This window comes from Musca domestica, unplaced genomic scaffold (assembly GCF_030504385.1).
Source record: "Musca domestica strain aabys unplaced genomic scaffold, Musca_domestica.polishedcontigs.V.1.1 209, whole genome shotgun sequence".
NCBI lineage: Eukaryota > Metazoa > Arthropoda > Insecta > Diptera > Muscidae > Musca > Musca domestica.
Genome location: NW_026712257.1, coordinates 380,856 through 399,004, shown reverse-complemented (window position 1 = coordinate 399,004; position 18,149 = coordinate 380,856). Strand labels below are relative to the sequence as shown.

At 36.7% G+C, this 18,149-nt stretch overlaps 3 protein-coding genes across 3 annotated transcripts in view; 1 reads left to right on the top strand and 2 right to left on the bottom strand.

Annotated features, from left to right (window-relative positions):
- LOC101887688 (protein numb) overlaps positions 1-8,887 on the bottom strand; it is an 85,742-nt gene extending 76,855 nt beyond the window's left edge. The window contains exon 1 of the mRNA XM_011295543.3: positions 8,738-8,887. The gene's annotated coding sequence lies outside the window, so the exon portion shown is untranslated. The remainder of the gene's footprint in view (positions 1-8,737) is intronic.
- Positions 8,888-11,564: 2,677 nt separating this feature from the next.
- Positions 11,565-12,918, top strand: LOC131802423 (cytoplasmic dynein 2 light intermediate chain 1-like). The gene is made up of 2 exons (XM_059122637.1): positions 11,565-12,228; positions 12,414-12,918. The coding sequence occupies exons 1-2, from the start codon at positions 11,649-11,651 to the stop codon at positions 12,872-12,874; spliced, it is 1,041 nt and encodes a 346-aa protein (XP_058978620.1). The 5' UTR covers positions 11,565-11,648; the 3' UTR covers positions 12,875-12,918.
- LOC101888204 (vacuolar protein sorting-associated protein 54) lies at positions 12,891-16,871 on the bottom strand. The gene is made up of 2 exons (XM_005186708.4): positions 16,329-16,871; positions 12,891-16,273 (listed from the first exon to the last, which is right to left on the bottom strand). Exons 1-2 carry the CDS (start codon positions 16,562-16,564, stop codon positions 13,579-13,581), a joined length of 2,931 nt encoding a protein of 976 aa, XP_005186765.1. The 5' UTR covers positions 16,565-16,871; the 3' UTR covers positions 12,891-13,578.
- Between the last annotated feature and the right edge of the window lie 1,278 nt (positions 16,872-18,149).

The following is an 18,149-nucleotide window of genomic DNA, read 5'->3' as shown; positions in this document are numbered from 1 at the left end:
CATATTTTAGGTTATATTTTATATCTTATACCGAATATCACTGTAAAGGTTACATATTACGGCTTCGGGGAACTTAAATAGCAAGTTAGTAGATTTCTCTTATCTTTTTCCTTATGTATCAATCTTAACGTTATAGTTCTCACGGTGACTCTCTCACTCACTCGTATTTATAATTACTGTTTTACTTTGTTGTTTACATGGATTTCGATTCTCGAAACCTCCACGTATATATGAGGAGCTATAAATACGACTGAGTAGAAGAGAGTGTGGATAAAGACGTATTTTAAGGCTGGTGTAAATATTACCGGAAAATTAAACGGCGTTAACACAGGTTAAATTATGTACGATTTTTGTATCAATATATATGGGAGCTATAGCTCGATCTCTAACCGATGCAACATCCACAAACTCTCAAATAAAACAAGAGAATGAAAAAACTGAAAGAGTACACGGCAGGAGAAGAACTTCAGACTGCTGTCATTTCTAAGCCACACGTCCGACAGCTGTTAAACTTATTCCAGCTCATTATATTGTTTACAAGGGTGAGAATTTTCTAGAAAAATATTATTCGTGATAGAATTCAAGCGTGATAGTGGGATACTGGACAGAAGAAAACAGCAACATCAGCAGAAATGGTTCGAAAAGTAAAGAAGCGACTTGATCGAAACCCGCGACCCAGTGGCCGAAAAATGGTTCGTGAGCTGAACATATCGTAATATTCCATTCGGAAAATATTGAAAAATGAGCTCGGGGTAAAGCCATTGAAATTCTAAAAAGTACAAAATCTTACACCGCAACGAAAAGAAAATAGACTCAAAAGAGCTAAAGAGTTGTTTCGCTTGGCCGAAAGTGGTGAACTGCCGAATTTTGTTTTCTACGATGAGAAAACATTCGTTGTCCAGCAGTTTGTAAACAAACACAAAATGATCGTGTTTACTTGCCAAAGAGGTCAGCTGAAAAGGTACATCTTCGGTTGGCCACCAGAAGTCAAGCGCCGGTCATGGTGTGGGCCACCATAACAGCCGATGGTCGCTCTCCGCTCTTATTAATCGACCGTGGCATCAGAATAAATGCCGAATATTATGGCGAAAATATTCAGGAGGGTATACTAAAGCAAATATTTTGACCGCAGACTTTCGACCTAAAAAAGGACTCGGCACCATAGCACTCAGCACGCGCCAACCAAGAATGGTTACAAAATGAGGTTCATCGCTTCATTTCCAGCGCAAAATGGCCACCAAAATCTCCGCATAACAATCCGTTGGACTATTGTGTCTGGAGTATTTTGGAAAGCAAGGTTGGCACTAAAAAATACCAAAGTGTCGATCACCTCAAGCAAGCGCTTCGCCGGGAATGGGCCAAAATACCGCAGAGCAACATTCGGGCAGCGTTTGACGGTTTCATTGGCCGTTTGAAGGCCATAATTCGTGCCAAAGGTGACCAATTCGAACAAATCTAAATTTATTCTAAAATTTGATGCTGTTTCCGACGTTTCTTGCTTTCATTCAATGAAATTGAAAAAAATAATAAAAAATTATGGCGTTTGACTTTGTTGCAGTTTATTATTATCTCATCCTGTATATTCGTCCGATGCCTTTTTTTTTGTGCACCAAACGTGTATTATCAGCCCAAATGGTATGGAATTTTGCATATACGACCAAATTAAGGAAATAGGTATGCCAAATTAAATCGAAATCGGTTCAGATATAGCTATATCTCTCATATATATATTGTTCATCCGATTTGATATTTTTGTCCTCCGCAGCCGTAATATTAACTTTGTAGCAACGATGTTTGGGAAAAAAATATCAAATACAGCCAGAAATACCTTTCCTAAATTTTATCGAGATCGGTTCAAATTTGGATAGAGCTTCAATATATGGCCCAAATGGGATTGAATATGACACGTACGACCAAATTGAAACAAGTATGTCAAATTTGGTGAAAATCTGCTCAGATATACCTATAGTTCCCATATATATTGTTCATCCGATTTGTTATAATTTTACCCTCCACCTTGAAAAATATGGTATATTAACTTTGCCATTTTGTTTGGAACATCATCGTAGACCTCATAAAGTATATATACAGGGTTGCCCATATTCGACGGACCCATCTGGCAACGCCATAACTTTTGACAGAGATGTCACATCGCTTAATGACATACCGCGTTTGAAGCGTCAGTCCAAGCAGATTTTAACCATGAACCAATACACGCCACGCGAGCGCTCTGAAATAGTTGAAATTTACAAGAAGTCAATTGTGAAAACTCAACGTGCTTTTAAAACATTAAAAAATGTGAGAAGTGCGCCTTCTAAGAACACCATTAAGCGTTTATACGAAAAATTTTCGACTGGTGAGGCTCTTACTAATCCGAAGAGGCCATATAAAAGTCGACCAAGGCGATCGGCCGAGAATATCGCTGCCGTACGAGCCAGTGTTGAGAGGTCCCCAAGAACATCCCAAAAACGCCATTCTCAGCAGGTGGGTATGGCTCGGTCCACTTTACAACGGATTATTCGCATTGATTTGCATTTGTTCCCGTACAAAATTCAATTGACGCAAAGAATGTTGCCTGCGGACAAGCCTCGTCGATTGGAATGGGCCCAAAGGTCCGTCGAATATGGGCGTATTTATGACCAGCATTAAATTCTAAGTCGATTTAATGATGTCCGTCTGTCTGTTGAAATCACGATACAGACCACATTATTTGACGTAGAGCTTCAAAATTTGGCTCGGCAATTTGTATTATGTCTAGGATGGTTGGTATTGATAACGAGATATATCGGCTCACATTTTGGTAAAGTCGCTATATAACGGTACCTCTCGATATTCGGTATTTTTATGATTTTTGTCACATTTTTCCACGAAAGTTGGTATTTGTAAGTCATAATGTTTTCTAGCTACGGTGGCGTAACATTGAATATTTAAGTCCATATTTTTGTATAGCCCCCATATAACGGTACCTCTCGATATTCTGTATTTTGATGAGATTTTGCCACATTTTTCCAGGGATTTGTCCAAAAATTGGTATTTGTAGTTCGTAATGGGTTCTAGCTCCTGTGGTGGAACATAGTATGTATAGGTCCAAGTTTTCTTATAGCCCCACATAATGATAGTTCCGATTTATCGGTATTTTGATGCTTTTTGCACATTTTTTCCACGGATTTATCTAAAAATTGGTATTTGTAGTTCGTAATGTGCTCTAGCTCCGGTGGCAGAACATTGAACTCTGAGGTCTAAATTTTCCTATAGCGCACATATAGCGATACCCACCGACATTCGGTATTTTGATAATCCTAGTCACATTTAGCCACGAAATTGTTTCAAATTTGGTATTTAAGAAGATTTGGTGGATTACAATCCTTGAAGTATAAAATTGTCTAAACAGTTTGTTTGTTTTCTTTTACCCAATTTTGGAGGTTATTAAAAGTTCGGCCCGGCCTAATTTAATGTTTTTTTTTACTTTTTTGTTTTTTAAGTGGTGCAGGGCCCGCCCGACTTTTAGACTTTCTTTTACTGTTTTTTATTTCAAAATTATTTCATATATCTTGGCATTTATTGTGAAATTCTAAATTTAGTTTAACCCGAAAACCATTCCTTTTATATTCTCATTAAAAATTCTTTAAGCTGACCTACTTAAGGCTTATAATTGAATTTTTATGAATTTCTTTAAAACCCACAAAACCGAATCATCATCTTCTTCTTCTGTGTTTAATTTAATTCATTCATATCTTAACGTTGGCATTTACAAATTAAAACCGAAAATGAACCAAGCAGAACATAGCATCTGGCAAATATTAAAATCTGACTAATTTTTAATTTTATAATCTTAAAGTTGTATGTGTGAATGTAAGTAAGTTATAAAAATTTCGTAGAATTTCCACAGCGGCAAATTAAAATAAGAATACAACCTGTATTCTTTTTTCTAAAACCACAAAATTTTAGTCAAGTTATAAACAATTCCTAGAAAGGTTTTAACATAATTATAAATTAATTTTTTGTTTTAAAAAATAGAACGGTTTTAAAACACTTCTTTTGTGAAACATAAAAGAATGCGTCATGTGTTTTTGTGGAAGAAAACTTTCAAAAAAACCAACCAACCAACTACAACATAATATCACTCTCTATCCCATTCAAAACTGTTTTTATTTGCAGGAAATAAACTTGTTTCGGCCACGACAAGCTATTCTGTTTGCTCGCTGTCATTGAAATCTAATCCACGGATAATAAATGAGAAGTTGAGCAAAGTCATGACGACATAACCTTTCGGTTATAAAATTAATTTATCTGGCCCACCATAGCCTAAGAATGCCAATGGACAAGAAACTAAACAAGCCGTGATAAAATCCTGGCAGTGGGTAGTAGGACAATCTGTTGACAACTATGTTTGCCAGAATTTCATTCTCAAATAGAAGAAAATACAACGAAAATGCTCCTCAAATATTTAATGAAAGTAAAAATAAACGTAAAAATTTTGTAAGGGGACGGAGAGAGAGAGAGAGAGGGATCCCTACTCTATTTTATTTGTTTTTGCAAAGTAAACCCCTAATTCAGACAGTAGGGAAAAATCGATTTTTCTCATCACTTTCCGCTTTCCTTTTACCACACTCTTCTACCCCATAGAAGAAGAAAAAAACAACAAAAAAAAGCCAAATAAAAATACACAACGCCACTAATTTACTCCAAAATGTGGAGTACGAGCAGAGAAGAGTAAGTCAAAATAAACCAGAGCACAAACACACACTCTAATACACACAGCCGTGAGTAGCACACAGGCGATGTTGGACAGTGATGGAAATGGCAAAGAACATATGATTTACTCTGGTATGAAATTTGTGACAGGATTCGTACAAGAGTTGAAATGACAAATAAATTAGACAATGTAATAATAAAATAATAATTAAAAGAATTAATTTTGAGAGCTAAACAAATATTGAATAATGTGTGGAAAGTACTATGGAGAACCAAATCCTTTTCAGGACATTTGGAGGCGATTGAACGATGTCCGTCCATCTGTCTGGCTGTGCACAAGACAATTCTCGAAGAGAGTATCCGATTTGGTCCAAACTTGGTACAGCTATTTTTTTTTTTAAACTTAGATCGAATTCGAAGATGGGCAATATCGGTCTACTCCTTCTGGTACCTCCCCCACAAAAGGTCGACATTTTCAAATAAAAAACATATTTTTTGCACAGAAATAGAAACGATAATCCGATTTTGCTCCAACTTTGCAAATCCTAATATTTTCATCAGTGCTATGTCTGGCGCGACAATAGACAATATCGGTCCACTCCTTCTGGTACCTCCCCACAAAGGGTCAAAATTTTGAATAATTACAACTCATGGTGTAAAAGTCCGATTGTCTTCAAATTTCAGACATCCCAATATTTATATTAACCCAATGTCTGGTGTGAAGATGGAATATATCGATCCACTCCTTCTGGTACCTCCCCCAAAAAGGCTACAAATTTTGAATATCCATGAAGCTAATAAAAAGCGAAATTTACATCCGATTCTATTCAAGAACATTGGCTGAGGGTATACATCTGTCGGCAAAACCGACCGATACTTTTTTACTTTTTTTGGCTGTAATTAAGATATTAGGGACCTATTTTAAAACTTATAGTATTTTCGGATAGGATGATTATGATGGCTTTTGAATGCACTTTTTAGGCACAATAAACATGAAATCGGATGAAGATATAAATGGAACTATATCCAGATCTGCACCGATCTCTATAAAAACTATCAGAGGTATTTCTATGCTGTATCTGATAGTTGACACCAAATATCGTTGTTAGGAAGAGTATTTTACGGGTGTGAGGGGGTAAAATACAAAATCGGATGCAACTTATATATGGGAATTATAGCTATATCTTAACCGATTTTCACCAAATTTGATACACTTTCATCCAGGATAAATTCGTTCATATGTGCCAAAATCCATTCAATTTAGGCTCATATTAACCATTTGGTACACAATAATTTTGAAATCGAGTAAGATACAGGGTGAGATGAAAAAATTGCAAACCAACTTCAGACTGCTGTCATTTCTAAGCCACTCGTCCGACAACTGTTAAAATTATGCCAGTGAGAGCACATTATATTGTTTACAAGCGTACAAAAGCATTTTGGTGTGAATTTTCCAGAAAAAATGTTATTCGTGATGGAATTCGAGCGTGATAATGCGATTTCTTTATATTTGGCTGGAAAACCACAAGTGGCTATCTTGAGAGCACTCCAGCATTTAAATGTGAATAAATCATTTGTGTCTCGTACCATCACTCGTGACCATGATGCTGGTAGCGTAACCCGACGTCAAGGAAGTGGACGGAAGAAAACAAGAACATCAGCAGAAATGGTTTGAAAAGTAAAGAAGCGACTTGATCGAAACCCGCGTCGCAGTGTTCAAAAGAATGGCTCGTGAGCTGAACATATCGCCATATTCCATTCGGCAAATATTGAAAAATGAGCTCGGGGTAAAACCTTTGAAATTCCAAAAAGTACAAGAACTTACCCCGCAACAGAAAGAAAATAGATTCAAAACAGCTACAGAGTTCCTTCGCTTGGCCGAAAGTGGTGAACTGCCGAATTTGGTTTTCTCCGATGAGAAAACATTCGTTGTCCAGCAGTTTGTAAACAAACAAAATGATCGTGCACCTTTGGTTGGCCACCAGAACTCAAGCGCCGGCCATGGTGATGGTGTGGGCAGCCATAACAGCCGATGGTCGCTCTCCGCTCATATTAATCGACCGTGGCATCAGAATAAATGCCGAATATTATCGCGAAAATATTCTGGAGTGTGTATTAAAGCCTTGGATACGCAATAATTTGGACGCAGACCTTGGACATTCCAACAGGACTAAGCACCATCGGACTCAGCACGCGCCACCCAAGAATTGTTACGCAATGAGGTTCCTCGCTTCATTTCCAGCGCACGATGGCCACCAAAACCTCCGGATATTAAACCGTGGGACTATTGTGACTGGAGTATTTTGGAAAGCAAGGTTGGCACTAAAAAATACCACAGTGTCGATCGCCTCAAGCAAGCGCTTCGCCGGGAATGGGCTATTTGAACAAATCTTAACTTATTCTAAAATTTGATGCATTTCCGACATTTTTTGCTTTTATTCAATAAATTTATTAAAAAAAAAACAAGTAAAAAAGCTGTAAGTTCGTCCGGACAGAACTTTGAATACTCTCCACCATTTGGGACGAATTTGGCAATTCTCAAAAACAATAAAATCAGTTAAAAATTCTGTTAAAATCTTAAAAATACCGAATGTAGCTGTTAAATTAGGGTCTATACGACGACATGGACCCGCATAGGTAAATTTCGTCATAATCCATTACAATATTAAAATGTGAAACCTAAAAAAAATTGGTGAATAATGTAGGATAAATCATCAAAAAATCGAATATCTGGAGGTACCATTATATGGGGGCTATACGAAGACGTGGACCTGCACAGACAATTTTCTGCCATAGGATGTAGCATTCATTTCAAACTTCAAATACCAAATTTGAAAGAATTTCGTTGAATAATGTCGCTAAAATCAAAAATGAACCGAATATACGGAGGTACCCTTATATGGGGGCTATACGAAGACGTGAACCTGCACAGACAATTTTCTGTCTTAGGCTGTAGCATCCATTTCGAACTTCAAATACCAAATTTGAAACAATTCCGATTAATATTGTCGCAAAAATCATCAAAAACCTGAATATCGGAAGCTATCGTTATAAGGGAGCTATACCAAAACGTGGACCTATACATACAATGTTTCGCCACCGTAGCCGGAACCCATTATGGCTAACAAATACCAATTTTTAGAGAAATCCTTGGAAAAATGTGGCAAAAATCATCAAAATTCCAAAAATCAAGAGGTACCGTTATACCAAAACGTGGACCCATGCATTCAATATTTCGCCACACGAACTAAGACATATTATGACCTACAAATAATTCAGACAAATCCTTGAAAAAATGTGGCAAAAATTATCAATATACCGAATATCGGGAGGTACCGTTATATGGGGACTATACCAAAACATAGACTGATATATCTCATTTTCAATTCCAACCATCCTAGACACAATACAAAATTGTTCTACCAAATTTTGACGCTTTATGTCAAATAATAATATCGTGGTTTCAACAAACAAACAGACGGACATCGTTAAATTTTATGCTGATTATGAATATATATACTTTATGGGGTCTACGACGAATATTTAGGGATGTTACAAACGAAATGACAAAGCTAATATACCCTCTATTCCAAGGTGGAGGGTATAAAAATATAATTTAATTTCAAATTGCTGTTAAAGTTGTCATATAAATTATTTACGGACATTGATAAAAATAGCTGAATTTAAGTGTGTACTCGATTTCAAAATATCCTATCACTTCGTGACAATCCTTCTGTGAAAGGTAGTACCATCACAAACGGCACGAAAGTACTAATTGTAACAACCTTGACATCACTGACATTTACTCATCATTAGCACGAATGACGAAAACACATTTTTGGGGTAGAGGAGTAGCGCGCCCTTTACTATCAATATACTACAACAATAACACATCGTTGTTGTAGTAGAGAAAAATACACCAAACTCATAAATAGGCAAAGAAATTTTAGGCAAAACAACCAGGAAAAAAATATGCACGGCAAATATTCTAATTTATAGCTACGAAAAGAGAAAACAAATTGAGCTTTGTGAAAAAACCCACCTTTTTTCTGGTATCCAAACAGAATTTGAGGTTTCTTTGCCGAATGGGAATTGGATATTTTCTTATTGGAAGCCCCCTTCGAAGAATGAAGTTGTTAATCCGTTACGTTGAAATCCAAAAAGTATAGCTGCTGTGGATGACTGTTTTTTTTTTTATACCCTACACCACATAGTGGTAAGGGTATTATGTCTTTGTTTTTTTTTGATTTTGTTATGCACACTTCAAAAAACTACGTTTGAATATTTTTTTTTACTACAAAGTAAACGCCATTGTATTGCTCAAGGTGGAGTTGTGAAGGGATTTTTTTTCTTGACTCTTATTTTTGTAACTGGGGTTTTAAATTTACTTTTTGATTACACAATAGCAAAAACAACAATAACACGAAAACCGAAATAACATGAACAGCACAAAAAATGGGTTTAGATTGCTTCACCGACAGAAAAAAAAAATAAATTAACACTTTAAATAATTTTGTATTTTTTCATTTCTCCTCAACGGCATACTTTTGCTTGCGAACGAACACCTTTTCTACACAATTTTCTTTTGGAGAAATTTTACTTTTCTTTCTTTTTTGCTGGGAAGATGGATATTTTCTTTATTATTTAAATAATTTTATATTACTTTTCTTGTTCTTATATAATTTTATGTTTTTTTCTTTGGTTGAAATCATCTGCATAAAGGACCATCATCACCATCAACGCCGTCGTTGATGTCGAGAAACTAACCGCGCTTATGACTTCACTTCACCTCAGCCGCAAAACAACAACTGTTTTGGTTCGAGTCTTTCTTGCCTTTGACTATTTGTTTTATTTTTTTTAAACGTCTCTCAGAGTTGTCATAGTCATCGTCGAATTGGGTTTTGTTGGTCGGTTGATTTCTGTGTGGAAATGAGTTAGTTGCTCGTTTTATTCGTCTTCGTCTTGAAACAAACGTGTGTTGTTATTGTTGTTGGTGGGGCTGTTTTGCTGTGCATGATTTAAGGTGAGCACGCGCTCCAATGACAAGCAACAACAATGGCAATGGGGAAAAGTAACCGTAATAAAATACATTTGAAGTTTGGCTCTCACTCTCTGACTCTCAACTTGGTGGGGAACAACAAAGCAAACAAATTGCAATAACAACAATTAACTTACAACTTCGAAACGATAGCAAAAACAACAACAAAAAGAAACAGGGAAAACTCGGTGTAATTTTCCCTTTGCCTTTTGAATTACTAGAAACCAAAATAACAAAAAAAGAAACAAATAAAACAACATTAATTCCCCTGCAAATGTTTACTCTTGATTCTCAAGAAATTTGTTTTTTTCACAGTTTAGTTGGAGTGTGAACTAAATAGAAAAAAATGAATTTTTCTGGGAAAATTTCAAACTATTAGAAAGTTGGAAAACTTTTATGACTAATTATATAATATTTACGATTATTCATAAATGATTGTCAGAGTTGTGGCTGGGTTTATTAACTAAATACTTAATGAGAATGTATTAGCTAAGTGATTTACTACTCCCGTTCTCCCTCTCATTTAAATAGAAAGGATAACTCCCAAGGAATTTGCAAAGCGGGTACCTACTCTCATCCAATAAGTTCACACCATTCACTGAACCCAATTACCACTGCCGCCAGGAACAACAACAACATCAAAGAAATTAGGCCAAATTGAGAATACTACCTTTGGGAATTGGCGGGAATATTAATGAATGTAATAACCTTAAACTTTAACTAATTTTGTGGCAACATGAAAAAAAAGGAAATGAACTGCGAGAGGGGTCCAAAGCTGTAATGGGGCTTTTTAATGGTAACTTATCAATTTAAATTACAAACAAGTAAAAAGAAAATACTCAATTTTTTTTATCCGCTGATGTTATGGGTATTTGTGGAGTAGGTACTATTCTATGGGGCAATGAGGTGAGGACTGTAGATTCATTACAAAAAGAAGGGTAGGGGTATTCAATTCACCGGAGGCTCCATAAATTCCTGATAAGCGAAAAATTCCATGTCGATTTAGACATGATCGCCAGTCTGCTGGATTCACGATAAAGCTCTCACCCTTAAAAATGGGGTTTTAAAACAGGTATTGATATTGTATGTGTCGGTCCACATTTATATATAGCCCCATATAAATCTACCTCCTGTTTGTTTGAGGTTTTCATTCGCCATTTTCAACCAAAGATTGGTATTTCAGGTTCTTTGTGCAAAGATTAGTTCCCCCAGTTCAATATAGACGTAACCCACATACCAGAACCTCCAAGTTTTTGGGATTTTTGAGGAAAGCCGATTTGGCCATAGGCACCAAATTGCCTTAGCTTTAAAATGGGGATGAGCTTTAGCTCCTTAGTTCAAATATTGTAAAAAAAGTTTCAATTCTGCGGGTTTAAAGATATAAATCTCAGGCAAACATCTCCGAACATATTTCATTGGCTTACATAAATTGTATATCGTTAACGACCAAATTTTTCTGTAGATCAACTATTAAATTTCCCTGCTAAAAAATTGCTGACTTCCAAAGTTGCAGCCCTTTTGAAATAGAAATATCTTTCATATATAAAATTTAAATATCGTAGAATGTTATTTTCTGGTGAGCCTATAACCCATATAGAAATACGGTTATAGCTAATTTTTTTAAACGATACATTCAGTAGAATCCAATGCGATTTTTCGTAAAATCTTTCATTAAAAAGTACCTCACGGCAATGACAAGTGGTGAAATTGTAAAGTGGCATTGGCAATGCTTATGCTTAATTGTATATGGCAATGCCACTGAAACTACAAGACATTGCCAACCATATTTACATTTCTAGCATTTGGCAATACCTTAACCGTTACCATGACAAAATGAAAACACACAGTTGTTTTCTGTCTGGCATCCAACAATCTCAATTAATTCCGAAATTTATAACAAATCTCTGCAAGAAGAATGTCCACGACGAACAAAGATCCGTCAAAACCAGAAACCATACAAGATATTGCTTTCAAATTAGCCGAAGAACAGCTGCAACAACTACAATTAGACAACGGACCCAGAGAGCGGACGGTGTTCATACTCGGCTCTAAAAATGTAGGCAAAACCACGGCCATTAATAGTTTCTTTGATCGTGAGGAGACACCACGTCCCACATTGGCATTGGACTATTCGTATGCCCGAAAAACCGCAGCTGTACAGAAACAAATTTGTCACATTTGGGAATTGGGCTCATTGGACCGACAATTGGCTGAGGTGCCACTGAGAAGTCAGGGCGTGGAGAATTTATCGTGCATCATTATGGTGGATTTGTCACAACCTCAACGTTTGTGGTGCGACTTAAAAGAATCATATGAAATTTTAAGGAATTATTGTGACAAATTAATGGTCAGCAAAGGCGATGACGATGTCTCTGAAAGAGAAGACAAGATGAGACAACGTGTCAAGAAGGATCATGTCGATTTGGCTACACTAAATGTAATGCCATTTCCAGTAATTATTGTCGGTGGCAAATATGATTTATATATTGGGTTTGGTGAGTATGGGGTACTTATTCTACTCCCAAAGGAATTAAATATCTAGAATTCTAGGAGGCCCTGTTTCTCTATAACTGTGCGAAAATAAAATAAATAAAAAATCAAAAATAAATTTTTTAATCAAAACATATTCTTCAAGTCTCCAATACTAATAAAATCTTTTTTACCCTTTCATTTTTTTCAGAACCGGAAATAAAGAAACACATCTGCCGCTGCTTACGTTCTATGGCTCATCTGATGGGCGGAGGTTTGCTCTTCTATTCAAATAAACTACAAAAATTAGCAAAAACTCTACGGGATACAATTAGCCATTTGGCTTTTGGTTCACCCTCACATCCATTTCGCAGTCATAATACCGATTACAATGATGCTCTGTCCATTTGGTACGGTAATGATACATGGGATAATATAAGTTCAATGGGTGTCCAAACTCTACAAAGTATCGAATCAAATATAAATGAAGAAATACCACAAGACTTCTCAAGTCTGCAACAAGAACAAAAACATCAAGATCCTGCCAAGGATCCTGGTTTTCGTGAAAGTGTTATTGATGAAATGCGTGCCCAAAAGGATGAAGAGTTACGGCTGCTGGTAAAGAATTCTACGCAAAAAATGCTAAGGGGTAAATTTGAAAGTGTTAAATAAACAACATGTGTTTAAATTAATTTAATATTAGACTATAATTAATTTATTATTTTAATTAATGTTTTTTGACTTATCATGTTTTTTGGTAAGACAATTTTATTTGTGGATTTATGTTAAATTTTATTGGGCGTGTGTGGGTGTCTTGTACAAAGAGGAATGATGGGAAATTTCGGGATAAGGCTAAGCTGGAAATTTAAGGATTTTGTGTTAAGGACTTTTTACAAGTTGTTAGACATTTTTTAGGTTAATCGATTTTTAATTATTGAAATATTCAATTGTAGGTTTTTAAATTGCGTTTCGTTAACATAGTTTCAATTCCAAAACCTTTGAACATTGATACAGTAAGAACGTTCATTAAATTTACAATTTAATTAAAATTCCCAATACAACAACGTCGCTTTATATTAATACTATGTTTTTTTTTATAAGTCTTGGCAGCTGCATTTCTACTATTCTTTTTTTCGTGTAAACTTTAAATATTTCCTACAAATCCCCCCCGCGTATTCTTAAAGAAAAATTTGGCAAAAATTAACACATAAAATTAAACAACAGATCAAGAAAAAAAATAAAAGATACACAAAAATGTTAAAATAAACAAGGATACTACTTAAAGGCTAAAGAAAAAACAAAAGTTAAAATAGAATTGAATTTAACATTGAAAATAATTCAATCATACATGTTCATATGGGAAAGAGGTTTTCCCTTTAAAAATTCCATATTGATTCTCTTATGCTATCATCCAAATCAGCCGCAGGCAAAGCTTTAAGTGTACGCAATGTTTCCATATAGAATGTCAGTTCCGATGTCACTACTCCATGTTGAGGACCGCCATTATTTATGATATTCAAATTCAATAATCTTTCCCTTAGCTTATCTTTGAAATTCTTATGGACAATGCTGTAGATGGCATGTATTTGTTGTTCCGGCAGTATGGGTGCTATAGCCTCGTGTAGCTTAACCAAATGCCTGGAAATAATGCGAAAACACTGAGACGGTATGGGCGGACGAGCATCCCAGCTGTCCAGTTGCATGGCCACACGATCACTCACAATGCCATAGATTTTATTTTCAATTTCCTTAATATGACCATTGTAGTCACGTTCGATAATATCGAAACCGGCCACCGCCGTGGAATCAAATGCCTGAAAATGCGTCTTTATTTTCGGTAATAGCCACAGCACAAGTTGAAGGGCCCTAGATACCAAGGCCAAATTGGTGCTTGTTATGGTCTTAAGGCCAGCCACACGCAATGCTCCGGCACCAATTACCAACTGACAGGAGCGCGAGTTAAATGTGCGCAACAAGTCCACAACATTTCGAGCCAAATAACCTGCCACAATCGGCAAACGCTGGGCACAACGACAATATTCACATAACATTTGTACCAACAACAAAGCAGAGCCCACCAAGGTGTAGGGTTTGGACTCCACCAATAAAACAGGATTTGCTTGAGCATGACCATTTGTTAAGGCAGTAGTGATGTTCGCTGCACTGCCCGCGCCACAAAACTCTTTGTTATCACAAATGCGATCAATAATTTTCTGGAATTCATTTGGAATGTCAACCTGGCGCCAACGTTCTGTATCTAATAGTATGGCTAACTTTTGTTTGCGCTCTGTGTGGAAACGATTTGCAAAACGGCTAGCTTGTACCTTTACAGCCACCTTTAGTGGTACAATTGCCACTCCACAAATCGCCTCACAGCCTTGAGCGAAATCATCAACCAAGCTGGACAACTGAGAAATCTCCTCTGCTGTTGCCACCGACTTCTCCAGACTTTGTTGTGACACCAAATTTGCACAGCGCTCATGACAGTAGTGACACACCGCTGTCAACAACTCGTCCAGTTTTTCATGAACCTGTGACTGATCGGAGGCAGTAAGGAAAGCTTCCGAGTCTATTAGATTGACAGCAGTTTCCTGTGTTGCTTTAACACCCGTCGATTGCTCACTGCGTGCCTTACAACAACCACCCGCAGCCGCATCCGTAGTTTGACGCATAATATGCGTTACCGCATGAATACGTTGCAATACCGTCAACAAAGCCACCTTAACTTTGGCCAGTAATGCAATCCATTCACCAATTGTCAGACTCTGTGCTTCCTCTCCCGCTCCAGTCAAACACAACTCAGCATCACTGGAGGCAATGAATTCAATAACCAATTGTTTGATAATGGCCTTTATCGTGACAAGGGCTTCGTCCTTGTAGGCATCAACAAAGCTAAAGTTTTTCATTCGCAACAAACCCATAACAATGCACACCAACTTATCTTCCTCGGCACAAACACTATCGGTTTCATTGAGCACATCACAAAGGGGACGATTTAAATCTGTGGTGGCATAACGTTCGAATTCGGTAGTCAACATTTTGTCAATTAACTTTTCCATTTCATTTAGCTGCATGGGCAAGTGCTTAAAGCAATGGACACCAATTAGTTCTTGGGTCAGAATTTCTTGTGTGGTTCCAATCAAGTCTAAGGCTGCTACATAGTCTTGTGTGCCCAAGAGCAGCTGTAACATTGGTTGGGTTTTGTGCACTGTGGCCATGAGACGTAACTTATCGAGAACTTCCTCAAAGTTTTGCCTTCGTTGGGCATAGCGCAGCACACGGAATGTATCGACCACAACAGTTTCATTTAATGCACGCAGTGATGTCCTTAAAGCCTTGACCTTCTTGGCAGCCTCTTGCATTTCAGTCATAATTGCATCTTGTGATGTCATTGCATGGAAAAATGCTGCCGATTTTTGGGACACTTGTTGGGCAATTTTTACTTCCACTATATCCAAATAATGCGATAATTGTTCTTGCAAAAGACGTCCGGTACGCCTCCGCTCTTCGCCACTGGGTGATTGTAGAATATCGGGGAACACTTGGCCGAACGTAGGAGCATGTTGTAAATTGAGATTTTCCTTGAGAAATATATCCGGTATCGAATTTAGATTTACATCATGACTGGGAGATGAGGGCATGGTTCCTTTACTAGATGTATCCTCCAGTGCCATTGCTTGTTGACTACTTAAACGTTCATGGCGTTTGTAACGTTTTCCAATTTTCGCTAAATATTTCTCGAAATCATTGTGGGTAACTTCTGGCAAATAGGATGTAGCAGGCACATGATTACGTTCAACAAAATCCACACCCCATTTTTTGGTAAACAAATTGCTCTGTTTGCCACGAGATGGATCGTTGAGGACGGCCGGCAGGTTTTGGGCCGCCGAAAATACTGACCATTCTGGTGGCATTTCTCGTGTCTGTTGGTTTACATGATACTTGGCCACATGGGCATCATAGTCACGATCCGATACACCGTCCAGCGGTAGAGATGGACAAACACCATTAAAGCCATAGCGGCATACAAAGGAGCCGCCCTCACGAGTACAGTGACGTTCACGTAGATGCCTGCAAAAGGGGATTCGATAATTTGTAACAAAATTGGGTTATTCATAGAACTTACTTGACAAACTCGTTTACAGCTTTGAAATTTTCTCTCGGACAATAGTAACAAGATTCCCAACTACTGGGTGCACCCTTGCCACTTTCAAGGACCTTTGCTGTCGTCGCGTTAACATTGTTACCACCACCTCCAAGTTTTAGTAGTGTCTTTTCGGAGATGTTGTCTTGAAAATCACTTATGTCACTGACGTTAGATGTCTTCCTCGACAGTGAATTGATGTTTGGTACTGTAGCCATAACACATTCTTCAAAGTTCTGGCAGAAAATTAAGCTGTTGTTAAATCTGTGCTGCAGACGAGACGTTCCTTATGTCAATATTTGTTTATGCTTTTATCACGTCTATTTTTTCGCCGATTGTTATCTCCCTTCGATTTAGTTTATACTTTAAATTGAAAATATTCGAATTTTTTAAGGTTATTGCATTTTGATTTTGTTAAATATAGAATTTTATTAGTATTTTATTGTATTTTCGTTCACGTAAAATTCCACAACAGCAAAATATATTTTTTCAGTTCGTCATCTGTCAAATAGTCGAAGAAGTTCAATGGAACTATTCTGCGAAGGAAATGATCGGAACTATATGCAGTTCATTCGTACAGCTAGTTTCTTAAGTTTATTTAGTTACTTTTATAAAGTAGCAAGCATATGTTGCCCCTTCTTGAGTTTGAGTTTGTACACAAACTACCAAAGAGAATAACATGTTAGTATTTAAGAAATACAACATTTACGAAAAATTGTGAAGCATAACGATAGATATGAGCAAAGGCAGGGGTAGGTAGGTATGACTTTTCTAGTCAATCTCAAACTGTCAAGTGGGACATAGGGGTTTGTAGGTCGATTCTCAACCCTTCGACTAACCGAAAAAAAAAATGTTTTTAATAAAATTTCTTTGGAAAAATTAGTGAAAATAACCTATAATTAGTATTTTTCAAAGAATTTTATGTAAAAATTATATTTAGGTATTCCAAAGAATCGGAGATGCTTTTTTAAAGAGAGAGGAAGAATGAGAGCGAATAGATACGTTAGCTATTTTAAGGTTATTGCAAGTACTTGATCGAAATCAAGTTTTATTTTGCAAAAAAAAATGTTTTAAGATGAATTTGTTAAAAAAGTGACTTAAATGTGGACAATTTTTTTTTTTTTTGCTCCATTTCAATTCATTGTTGTGCTATATTGACAGCTTCACGAATTTTCCTAGGACTAGGGTCGATGCTCTCACGAAAAGGCATATCTCCAGTGAAATGAACATCCAAAATCCCGTAAGTAGTCTTGCATTCTTGTCCGGTCTTGCTTCGAGGAAAGTACTTTATTTTCCTTTGGGTAGTCCATATTATCCGAAATATGGGCTTTAGGAAACCCAAATAAACATTTCCTGTAGAAATTAAACAGGTTAACAAGGAATAAGATTTTTAGCTATGAAAAAAATATAACACCGGTTTCGGGCAATATTTTGTTTTCAATGGAGACATTGTGGGCGGGCGTTGAAATACTTTAGGGAAGAAATTAGAATGTTGTAATGAACATTCTAAGCTCCTCACATTGATAACCGACCCTTCTCCGATTTATGCGCTTTAAGAATATGTAAAGAACTTACGGAAATTTAGAGGACATATTTTTGGGAACTTTGGACTTCTGATGAAAGAAAAAATACTCTTCCTTTTATGCTGTTCCAAGTTTTGAGCTTAATTTTATTTTTTTTTTTCAGGATATTTTAATGTTCCATAGCAGATGAAAATCCAGTATCTATGCTTAGAGATGTGGGAACCTATAAAAGTAAGCCACAGAGAAATATAAATTCAAGGCGACCGTGTAATGGGACATT